This window comes from Etheostoma spectabile, chromosome 12 (genome assembly GCF_008692095.1).
Source record: "Etheostoma spectabile isolate EspeVRDwgs_2016 chromosome 12, UIUC_Espe_1.0, whole genome shotgun sequence".
Taxonomy (NCBI): Eukaryota; Metazoa; Chordata; class Actinopteri; order Perciformes; family Percidae; genus Etheostoma; species Etheostoma spectabile.
Genome location: NC_045744.1, coordinates 16,373,640 through 16,386,532, shown reverse-complemented (window position 1 = coordinate 16,386,532; position 12,893 = coordinate 16,373,640). Strand labels below are relative to the sequence as shown.

General features: G+C 39.1%; 1 protein-coding gene across 4 annotated transcripts in view; it reads right to left on the bottom strand.

The window, feature by feature from the left end:
- LOC116698950 (low-density lipoprotein receptor-related protein 8) overlaps window positions 1-5,510 on the bottom strand; it is a 75,489-nt gene extending 69,979 nt beyond the window's left edge. For all 4 annotated transcript variants that reach the window (XM_032531227.1, XM_032531229.1, XM_032531228.1 and 1 more), the window contains exons 1-2: window positions 5,343-5,510; window positions 4,604-4,720 (exon numbers count right to left, since the gene is read on the bottom strand). In XM_032531227.1, coding sequence (XP_032387118.1) covers window positions 4,604-4,720; window positions 5,343-5,409 — 184 coding nt within the window. In that variant the 5' untranslated portion in view covers window positions 5,410-5,510. The remainder of the gene's footprint in view (window positions 1-4,603; window positions 4,721-5,342) is intronic.
- Window positions 5,511-12,893: the final 7,383 nt, after the last annotated feature.

Sequence of the window (12,893 nt, the reverse complement as noted above, 5' to 3'; positions counted from 1 at the left end):
CTGCAGTGTAAAACAATCTTTGGTCAAAACAAGATAAGGGCAGACCTGACACACATAAAATATTGCAGTTTCTGTAATTCCACCTGATATTAGTGTTTTTGTGACAGTGGGTTATGACTGATTAAATGTTCCTGATAAGAGAGAACCTGTGTTAGTGTTTTGGAATAGTTCTTTGATTTTGGGACATGTTTGTAGTGTTCTGGTAGACATAGTGTTTTGTGTTAGAGTATTATTGTATGTTGAAAATTAGTGTTGGAGTTTAGTTTACAATTGATTAGTGATTTTTGCCAGTTGTGTGTTGTAGGTGTGTTGGTGCCTTAAGAGTTTAGGAAAATTGTTGAAAGTATTGAAAGAATTGTCATAGCAATCGTAAAAAATTGTAAGAGTTCTGGAGGAGATTTTTGACAGCTAAACCTTGTCTCTTTGAAAAAGGAGAAGGCGGTTGAAAACATCAAATGCAGAGGATAAGTAAAACAAAAAGCAAATCCCATAATGTGAGACCCACTTACTTTCAGTTACCATTGCATAACTTGTTTCTCAATGTTCTATTATTGTATCCCAAGCAACACCTGAAGCCTCTAAAAGAAAATGGTAGGATTTCAAAGTTAAAGCAAGTGAGCAATTGTGACTGAGAGATGGGAAAAAGCACTCAAAAGAGCTATATGGTGCCTTTCAGTGGGCATGGCATAACCTCCTTCCTGGAACACACAAGAAGCCAAACTAATCTTAGATAATGTGATCAATGTACAGACTGTGCAAGAAAGTAGAGAACATCCACATAACATACCATGTTCTTGAGACAACATCATAAATAAAAGATACCGGCACACTTATTATTATATTTTATTTCATTCAAGTATTACTTTTCAATATTATGGTCTCAGGTTAATATAATTTAAATTATGCTACCGACCTTGCTTCTTTGCTTCAATTACACAATCAACTTAATTGTTAACGTCACTTACACCGCAATATTGTTTCTCTTATCATGGCAACCGCACTTTAAAATTCTTTTGTTTGACGGCATTTTACTTACACTCAGCTACCATATTTTCATGTCTATTTCTTGCACTGTATTTTGCCTTGTATTTCCTGCCTTGTATTCTTTGCGTGCTTACTTGTTTGTGTGTTATTGTTTTTGTTTTTTTGTTGTTTTTGTTTTTTTTTTGCTGTTGCTACTATGCTGCTAATTGTAACGACAGAATTTCCCCGTCGTGGGATAAATAAAGTATAATCTAATCTAATCTAATCTAATCACTGGATTCACCTTCATGGTTTTACTCTGTCTTCAACTGGTGTCGGATGTAAGCTGAGCAAAAAGCAGCTGAGGTTTAAGACTGTTGAATAAAGCATTAAGCAAGGGTGGCGGGATACTTTTTCCTTTTCCAAAAAACTTGCTACTGTGTGTTGGCAGGAGCAGGAGGTTGCATCCACTGAAAGGCTTTGGAATAAAGAAATTAATCACTACAGGAGGTGTAGGGAAGCTGCAGCAGTCTCAAAAGTGATTTTGACTCTTAAGGAATTTATTGGGATGTATTTGGTATAAAAAAAAAACTCGATGGGAGCAGGCACCCAGCTTGTTGCTGACTCTGCATCTCAGAGGAAAACAAAAGAATACTTTGAGCTCTACAGTATGTGCTTCCCTGCAGGTATCGCTGTTCAATTCATGAACAAATGGATCGTTATCAAATGCAAGTATGAGAAGAAAGTCAAGCAGATGCGCTGGACTTTGCAGGTAACGCAGATAGATGGAAACTGGATGATATGCTGCTATAATCAGGGCGAGGATTAAACGGAAGCTCCATGTCAGAGTTGGCACAAATCTGATTTTGAAAATTCAAGGCAGAATTCTTTTGTTGCCTTCATTGCTGTCAACGGCAGACAAGGCAAGAGGCAGGGTGGCTTGTCATCTCATCCTCCCCAGGAATGCTATGCAACCAAAAAACAAAATATACAGTTTCTATTATGGTTTATGTAGAATCAACTTTTCAATTCTTTGTCAGAAAAGTCCAGAGTTCATTGGTATGCATTCATTTGTGTTTATGCTCACGTGCATCTGGTCCATACTTGTGTCTGTGCATACCTATTAGTGCAATATGATATATTATTATGCATATATGAATGTTTGGGGGCACGCAGTGGTCAGTGGGGAATAGAGTTTGGATGATGGGGGATGGGATGGAGTGGGAGAGGACTGGTGGGGGATGGGCGAACAAGAACAGGGTGGAGGATGAAGGAGGATCATGATGCATAAAGGGTATGAGCAATAACAGTATTTTAAGATATTTACACCCGCTCTGTAAGGTTCAACTAAAAGCACCAGTCAGGTTGGAAATAAGGTGACACTGGCATGACAAATAAGGAGATGTGGCATAGGTTGCTTCCTGTCAGCATATTTCATGACCATGGTCTGCTGGACAAATTCAGCCACTGGATTCTTGGGCTTGGCATTGTGTTGTAAAATAATATTTTAATACAATAAGAAGTGAGACCATCCGTTCAACCATTCAGAAACTTAATTTAAAAAATGCAACCACAACCACTCAACAACAAACTAACTGTGTAATTCCTGCCAAAGGATTTGCTGTGTGTACAAGCTGAATCCTTACCACACTCTCTCCCCTGTGCAGCATATGTTCTGCAGGTTCACACATCACTGCACTACATTGTCCCTCTGTCTTTTAGCCTCTTCATAAGTAGAAATAGAAAAAGAGTTAACAGAAGCAACCCTGAAAATGACTTCAATATTGCCAGAGCTGCAAAGTGTGCCAGAGAACCTCTTTTCTAAATAAAACAGGGTGAAAACTGAACAACTACTATCCTTGGTCAAGCAGTTGTCCAACATTATCAGAATGCCAGTGCAGAGACAACCAGCCTCATCTGCCTGCCTACGCAGATGCAGCACACACAAGGAAAGGAAATGAACACGGAGTGAAGGCCGATCTGTAATATAATGGCAAGTAATGCTGGACTGTCATAACCATCAAATAGCTGGTTGACAGTAGTCTCAGCTTAAAAGGCTTTCAGGAGGAGTGTTTTCACTCAAACCCTAAATGTTTAAGAAGCCCTGCCTGATGGAAAACACACAGGGGGTAAATAAAATCTTGCTGAAAATTTCCTATTTCATTCATAAAAGAAATACTGAGCAAATAATGCCTGACAGAGTAATGATTCTTTCCAAACATCAAGGGTTTGTGTGTGTGTATGTGTGTGTGGGGGGCAGCGACACATTAATGTTTTAGGAGCAAAGATGCTCCAAGTGACCGACTTTTTTTTTTGGCATGCCTGAGGACCTCAGTAACAGGGTAACAATGGTAATACCTCCAGACTAATGTGCAAAGGAACTACGAGGTGTTTGTACACAACAGCTCTGTCTGTGTGGGGGAATTTGTGGGAGAAAGACAGAAACAAACAAAGACCGAGAGCTGTATGAGGAGAAATAAAGGAGTATGTATATATGCATGTGTGGAGAGGTGCAGGAAGTCCTCCCGAGCTACAATTAGCCCAGACACAAAAGAACATTGCAGAATGGCAAACGTGCAGGGCTTGGATCCAGCTTTGGCACAACTTCACTGGTTTCAGCGCAAGCATTCCACCAAAATATAGGCCACTGGCTCACAGTCAGAAAGGAAAATGAAATTCTATTATTTCTGAGCAGAACACATCCAAGCTACCTGTCAGAGCTTTGTGCACTAGACCAATGAAATCTCTCAGTTGGACAGCTTCTTATTTGAAGATGATTGGAAAATGGTTCCACCCAATCAACCCTCATTTTTAAAAAACATGCTTGTTGAGCATACATACACATATATACACAGTATATACACACACACACATACATATATCAGGCATAAAATCACCTGCACACACTTTGGGCTCAAGGCAGGCACACACACACACACACACACACACACAACATGCACGCAAGCACGCACACACACACACACACCTAATCCCTCAAAACATGCTTTTACTTGTGCATCTTTGTAAGCTTGTATGTCTCCCTACAAATAAGGCACTGTCCTGCTGCATAATACACAACCAGAAAAATAGATAAAATGCTAATAGCATAGCAAATACATGAAAAGAATACAAAATGGACAGATGCCCAGGCGAGATATGTGTGCATTTCTGGTTCCAACTGTTAACAATGTGAGAAATTACAGCTCATTAAGATAGAGGAGCTTTAATACACATTCCAGTCATGAACAGACCATTACTATACGTCAATCTCTAATGGATAACTGATGGGAGCAGTTCCAGGTATTGTCTCTTGATGAGATTGATGATATGCATCTAATTAGTTTTTTAACTTTTGGAATATTTTTCATGGATATAAAAATACCTAATGGACCATCTATAAGATCATAACAGTACAATAGGATGTTTTTATGTTTTAGTACAGTTAATTGTTCTGGGTGTGTGGCATGGGGAAGGGAGGAGTTGCAGTGACCTATAATTACGTTTTAATGTTTTGTTCTATTATGATTTTAATGTAATATGCTATTTAGATTTATTGTGATATTTTCATAACCATCACAGTTTTTTTTCAAAGTTCACAGACCTTGTTTACCTAAATGTATCCACTGATTTTAACACTTACGACAGTTTTCTTCATCGCTGTTGTCTGAGCAGTCGTCATCGTCGTCGCACCTCCAGATTGTCGGTATGCACCTTTTGTTGTGACACTGAAACTGTCCATCCTCACACTCATCCGTTGCTGGAAGAAGAAAAAAGGAGGGGAGAACAATGTCCAGATGGATCAAGCATCAAAATGGATATAGTGGCTTGAAGTTCAACTGTCATTTGCAAATGAATGCCTAATTGATATTCAGCATTCATTCAGGTCAATTGGCTGAGGCGCTGGGAGCGTCATGGTCTGTGTTTTCTTTCAGCTATTGATCTACTTTGCCATGATAACTAAAAGCTGTTATGGGAGAAGAAGGAAACAGGAGACGAGGCCCCATAATTCTCCACAACATGAGGACAAAGATTCAGTCTAGGCTACTACAGAGCTACTATAGCCTACCTCCGATGCAGTATGGATGCTCACAGCCGGGAAACACATGACAGATCCTGAACACCACAGCCATCCATTCAGAGACCAAGCAATCACACATTCACATTGAACAAGTCGTATTCGTGTGTATTAATGATAGAGAAAAGTATTTTTTTGTCTTTTCTCTCTTTAGTATCAAACGAACGGGCGCGCGCGCTGAGTATGCTACCCCCGGCAGCGCTTCTCACCTCCACAGCCCCATTCCTCACTCACTCACACACCCACACCACGGTTAGATCTGATTTCGTTAATGTCTCACACGCAGGGGGAAAACACCACTGACCTTCTGAAAAATAAATCCTCAGGACTAACGAATGAAAAAGTAGCAATGTTCTTATATCCGTCCACATTTCTAAAGTGGGTGATGGAGCTCATTCACAGCCACAAACAAAGCCCGAAAGCCGCTCTTGTTGTAACGCTGCGACGCTGCTGCCTGCCTCTCCGCTGAGAAACACCCCCTCCCTCCGCCTCACTGGCTGCCCGGGGCGTGACGACAGTGCGTGGGGCGGGGAGAAGAGTAGAAAAATTGAATATTTGTAGTATTTATATTTATTTTATATTTATTAAGTATTTTGTGGTTGAAAAGTCCTCCTTGACATTGGAAACAGTAGTTGACAAAACAATTAGTCAATTCAAAGCTTTTCTGAAGATTTTAAGCAGTAAGGCAACCAAATGGGCCTAGGTTTGGGCCCAACTTAATAATTAAAAAAAATACTTAATACTTAATAACTAGCCTACTGTTTAAAGCTCAAAAATAGAACAGACGGATTTTATTCGCCAACTTTTTTCTTAAAAAAAAACTAACAGAACTGCAACTAAATTACACAGGCCACAAATACACATAGTAGTGTTGGTGCTGTTATGACCAATATGGGACAGCACATGGGCTGTTTTGATCCATGTATTAAGTCAATTGTGATAACTTGCCTATATGTTTATAATTCAGCCTTAAATTTGATTTAATATTACGTTGTAGTCTAGTGATCACAAATCAATATCATAGTGGACAACAAAACACAGAGAGGTAAAAGTCCAACCCTGACACACTGTGGAGTCCTTCACCAAATTGCTTCACAAAGACAAAGACGCATACACACACACATACCTATAAATGTATGTACATATATATATATTTATATATATGCTGTACATATATGTGTACTGTATATATATATATATATATATATATATATATATATATATATATATATATATATATATATAGTACAGGCCAAAGTTTTCACACCGCCGTTTCTTTGTGCGACGGAGAAAAGGTGACCGGATGGATTCTACATGCCTGGTTCCCACCGTGAAGCATGGAGGAGGAGGTGTGATGGTGTGGGGGTGCTTTGCTGGTGACACTGTTGGGGATGTATTCAAAATTGAAGGCAGACTGAAACAACATGGCTACCACAGCATCCTGCAGCGACATGCAACATCCCATCCAGTTTGCGTTTAGTTGGACCATCATTTATTTTTCAACAGGACAATGACCCCAAACACACCTCCAGGCTGTGTAAGGGCTATTTGACTTGAGGAGAGTGATGGAGTGCTGCGCCTCCACAGTCACCGGACCTGAACCCAATCGAGATGGTTTGGGGAGAGATGGACTGCAGAGTGAAGGCAAAAGGGCCGACAAGTGCTGAGCATCTCTGGGAACTCCTTCAAGACTGTTGGGAAACCATTTCAGGTGACTACCTCTTGTGTAACCACCATTAACTTGTGTTTCCATTTTTCTACTAATGAATTGTCCTGTTGTTTTTTTTCGTTTTTTGTTTCTTTTCTTTTTGTTTCTTCTGGTTTTTATATGCTAAATGTTACTATCCTATGTGTTTTTTACTGTAACTCCAACCTGCCTATTGGACTGCAGATGGAAATTTGCCCTTGGGCTAAAATCTGGCACCTTTACGTGTACTATTGTGCATGTTCATCAATGTGCATTGTCCTGAATTAATAAAATAATTAAAGAATTAAACAAAAAGCTCATCAAGAGAATGCTAAGAGTGTGCAAAGCAGTAATCAGAGCAAAGGGTGGCTAATTTGAAGAAACTAGAATAGACATGTTTTCAGTTGTTTCACACCTTTTTGTTAAGTACATAATTCCACGTGTGTTCATTCATAGTTTTGATGCTTTCAGTGATAATCTACAATGTATGTCATGAAAATAAAGGAAACGCATTGAATGAGAAGGTGTGTTCAAACTTTTGCGTTTAGTTGGTATATATATATATATATATATATAATATATATATATTATATATATATATATATATATATATATATATATATATATATATAAACCACTATATACATAGTATAATAGAAAAGATTTATGGTAATTTGCCCAACCAGTGCAACAGTCAGTGTACCCCACAGTCTTACACATGTGTGGACAAAATACACTTGCAAAACCTTAGCACTGCAGTAAACACCTGTTTGGTGTAATTCAAATCTGTATATTCAAAGTTTTCTTTATAACGTGGAGGTAATAATGATTTTTGTTTTATAAACAAGAGTTTTTTTAACAATCCAAACATAATTTTCACCTTGTGTAAAAAATGCAGGCGGAAAACTAAACACGTTTTCTTTTTTTTTTTACCATGTGAGGTATCTTTTAGTCAGTGTTCTTGAGGCTCTACTGTTGACACATCTGTCTTGTAATCCATTAAGACATGGATATAATATTCCTTCAATATTTCTATTGTTCTGTAATCTTTACATTTTACTCTAATACATATTTGCTATAAGAAAAGAGTGAAATTATTTTCTTTCCTTTTTTATTTTATACCAGTTTTAAGGTGAACAAGAATCAAACAACAAAATGGATATCTTCTGTTTTCATGAACATTACATTACAATATCTCTGAATACTAATGACTGTGGTGTTCCCATTGCCTACACCTCCATTACTTTGTGAAAAACAGTAAGTGTGCAGTTTTACTATCGTTAAGAATGTGTTTTTCACATTTTCCCAACTGTGTATTTAACATCAGAAATCTTACCTGGACATATGGGTATCTTTGCTCTCTTACCTGTTAGGTGTTTCTCTCAAACGAGTTAATGAATAACTTTTTCATTTTTATTCTGTGTTTCTTCATTTTCAAAAAAGGCTCTGTGAGCTTTCCCTATATACTGTATGTGATGTATATGTTCACTAACAAGTCTAAACAAAAAACCATTGCAATCAGCAGTGTTGCTGAAATCCGTACAGTTTTGATGGCCGTGTGTTAACATTTGAACAAAGTGCTGTATATCCACAGTGTTGTGCAGGTTGTGGTTGAAGTCATGTCTGCAGAGTTTTGAAAACTGTGTTCGTTGATGAAAAACGAACTAGAGTCTGGTCCACATGAGCTGCTGCAGTGCAGACTGTGCTTAGAGTTTTGGACGTTACTCCAGTTGTGCTCGCTGTCGTCTAGCAATAAAAAAAAAAAAAAACTGTAATCAATTTGTTCTCATTATTCGGTAAGTATATTACATCAAGTTACCATTTACAAAGGTAACACTGTCAGAGGCCTTTAGTCCTTTTTCAACATCAAAGAAAGAACCAACAAGTTGTGTGGACTGTTTTCTGGCAAGAGAAATGGCACAGCACGACAAACAACATGCTGCCCATCTCCTGGGTCAAGCAAATTAAGTAAGGAGTTCAACATTAGAGAAATGCATTTTGACACAGCATTTTATCCAGTGTACTAGCCAGTAACACAAAGCAAGTGTGCATGTGTGTGTGTGTGTGTGTGTGTGTGTGTGTGTCTGTGTGTGTGTGTGTGTGTATTTGTAAGTGAGAAAAGGCAATTGGGGTTCAAGGGTTCTCCATGTCACACCCACTGAGCCAGTGAAATCAATTTTGGAGCATGACAGACAGGAGGTAACTGTGGTACAGTGGCGAGTAATTTAGAAAAGTAGCTAGCTAGAAGTCTACTCAGGTACATGGCAGTGCGTGGATCCACACACATGGCCTAACAGATACTGTAGAAAGAAAGTATGGCTGATGGAGAGCAGAGGGAAGTGAAACACACAGGACAATATGGCTTTATTGAGGCAGAAACCAGCACGCTGGGAACCACCTGTTTCAGAATCTACACAAGTCTCTGTACAGTACCATATCATGTTCAACAACCCCGTTATTAATATACCCCAAGTGCTGTAATGTGATGTGATTTTCATTTATATGCAAATTATGCAAAGGTGAGCCGCAGGCTCCACGGTTTCTCAGAGGCAGCAGCAACTGGAAAAGGCCCCCTGTTCCTCTTTCATTAACCAAACTGCAGCGTTATTGCTCATACTAAACACAATGAGGTAATACTCACTGGCAGATAAAAGTGCATCAGTAGTAAATTTATTTACAAGGTCTAGAGGCACCCAGCCAGAGCAAACAAGGCTGCCTTTCAAATCTAGGCCAAAACCATTGCTGACAGCATAATCAGTCATTTTTTGATGGAGATAAGCTGAAGGATAACTTAATCCTCCTCCCAACCTCAACATATAGTTAAAAACACAAGCAGACAATGGCACACACATGCACATGAGCAAATGCACGTTGCATCACATGCACTGCCAATAAAGTCATGGCACTTCAGAGAAAACCAAGATAGTTGGGGCCTGTTGTCATGGTTGCACAACAACCACCTGGCAAGAATGAAGCAGCAGGAGCAGACTGAAAGAAAAATAATCACAATTGTTGTTGAACAGGTGTTCAAATCCATTACAGGAATTAGAGTCTGAAAATCAGTGTGTTAGAAATATCAGCCAATGTGATTTAGGCTCAAATGTGTTCCTGTCCGTAACAAATTCTGATTCTTAGCTGTGACCGGGTGTTTAGCCATACAGGAAAATATTCCAACACTAACTCTATTTGAGGAAAATAAACCCAATGCTGTAAGTGACTTGGGAATCACAATTACAAAAGTAATGAGTTTTTAGTTTGTATTTCTTTCTCCTTAGGGTTTATGATTCTCATCATACAATGTAGACTTATTATGAAACATGGTCGGATCCAGCTGCCCTCTGAAAGATAATTATTACACATGCCTAAGTTTTATCATTCATGTCCCTCGGTTTTGCTCAAGTAAAAATAAAGTGATGGATAATTGATGTTGCACAAGAAATGTTTTAAGTTTAGTTGCAAATCTGATTCTCACACATCACAGATAACGCAGAGTAAATTGAATTTACAGTCAATTTGCTCTGAGGAGTGAGTCATGAAAATGCTTTTAACACACTAAGGATTAAGCAGGAGGCTGGGTATATCTAAGAGAGTGAGAGAGACTGTCAATTAACTGAAATATGCAAATACCAGAAATATGAGAGCAAATTTTGCATGCCTAACACAGGTCATGGTCACAAGCCACTGTGGGAACATTAATGATGCTAGATGAAAAGTCAAGGAATCACCAAAGTTATTCCTCCATAGGGGAACATGATTGGTACAAATTTCAATGGCAATATGTCCAATACTTGTTGACATCTCATTTACAAGTCCACCTGCTGGTGGCATGAGAGGAAAAATCAGGGGATCACCAAATCCATTCTCTAGGTACCGCCAATGTCTGTATAAACTTCCTAACACCCAATATTTTGGGTATGCTGCAAGTTTTTTTGCAAGTGTATTGCACTTTATTTTTGTACGGTTCAGTAGCGGTTGTGAAGAGGGGATTCTTGCTGAGCTGAGGTGTGTGAAACATGCAATACAATAACTTCCCCACAAATTGATACACTGCAGATGCATGCTGTAAAACATTTTTTGTTATCTTACAGGGTACCGCACATGCAACATCAAAATCCCTTATCACTCAAGCTTTTTGACAGACTGTTTACAGACGAGTGCTGCTTCTGATTTGAAGTCACTTCATGACACATCTCTCTGCATGAGTGACACAGGGTCAAACCACGACTATACAATTTTGGGGGAAAGCTGTGAGGAGTACTAAAGAGTAAGGGTTGGTAAGGTTTGTCTGTGTTTATAGTGTGTCACCTGTTATCAGGGGCCTCAAAAATTGGCAGCAGATCCTTTTCATTTGTCACAGCAACCAGTCTGGGTGATGTGCCACATTTTCTCAACATTATGGATGCAAGAGAGGCTTCCAGTATCCTCAAATATAAGTCACAGCAATCATGGAGATCAGCAGTTCTTCTTGCATGTTAGCAACATTTCTGTAAATATATGACTTCTACTCTGGCCACATTTCTTGTTCAATTCATCTTCAGGAGACATTTCAGTGGGACACCAGTTTTTTCCCATTTTTTCTCCACTCTGCATACACAGTTGCAGAAGCTGGCATTGGCAGGCTTTATAGTTTAGTTACAGTTTCCACTGAACACACTGAGCACTGAAGCAAACAGGTTTTTGTACCTGGCGCAAGAACACCTGAACAGCTGCTTTTGAGAGATGAGAGAGACACTTTTGCTCAGTTTTCACCCACTTTTCTGCAGCTGGTTGAGGGAAACTGGAAGAGTGATGCCCTGGTCACATCCCGGTTCATCTAACCCAGTGGTCTGCTACCATGAGATTAGTTCATCCTCTCTGGTTGATGTTCCACCTGACAGTGAAATCACCTGCTGGTGTCTTGGGCCAGAATGAGAAACTGTTTTCACAAATCTCTTCATGGCTCATTCAACATTTTTTCAGAAAGCAACAAACCTACTGCTGCATGTTTGTGGCGGCCGCTGTTTCTGCTCAACACTCCCACAGCGCTCTACTTTAATCTTAACCTTAACTCACCAGCACTTTTGAAGCCTCTAAGCAGAATTTCATCCTTCCTCCACACCCCCAGTTTATTTGTGTGTAATGTATAAGAACCTGAGGGATGTGTGGATTTTGCTAACTGAGATTTTACACTTCACGGACAACTACAGTACCTGCACCCAAACACGGAAAAGACAACGCACAGTGACAAAACTGAACCACCTCCATCCACAGCAAGACAGTAAACAGGTCAACAGCTTCAAACATCTTAATCAACAAAACCAGTTTTGATCAACACATCCCCAAGAAAAGGCTCCATGTCATATTTAGAAAAGGCTCCATGTCATATGTATGCAAACTCAGAGCACTGTCTGTTGCCCTCTGCAATAGCAGCCCTGAAAAATCTGCCAGGTTGGCACCGCATGCTCTGTACAACCATATACTGTAATATTGTCCAGGCATTGTGCCAACTGTGGTTCAAACTTATGTGGTGCTGCCCTCTACAGGTTGATCTTTGGCAACAACAACACTTCACATTCAGCATAGGAATACAGAGACAGTTGTAAGTGACTGTTCTGTTGAAGTAACATTATGGTAAATGGGCCAGTTGCAATTATTAACCTACCAAAAAATAACAATGCATAGTAACAGTCAATATTGTATAAATTCTGTAGATGTGGCTTTATATTCAGTATATTTAAAATGCACCAGTGACTATGAGGTGACAGTCCAGTCTTTCATCTTTGAGGATGTATGAGGGTGCTCTGTAGGATCCAGAGCCATTATTTGGGATAAGTAGTCCAAACATTTGGACAGAATACAATTGTACAGCAATAGCAAATGCAAAAAATGTGTTACTGTCCAAAGTTTAGGAATTTAGGATATGCAATATGTTATTTATTCACACATATGTTCAATTGTCAATCAATTTTCTACATCAGACGCATTTTTGGAGTCTCTCCCACAATGCAACGGGCATCCACAGGGCCAAAAAACAGGTAGACATACATTTTCCAGCTGTTCAGAAAGATACAAAATACATGTTAACCTGTCAATTATTTCATGAAATATTGTTGTATTTTGCTTAATTGCTGGGCTATTTGCTTCAATTATTATGAGGACAACATTTATCTCAAATTTGAAGCATGGTGA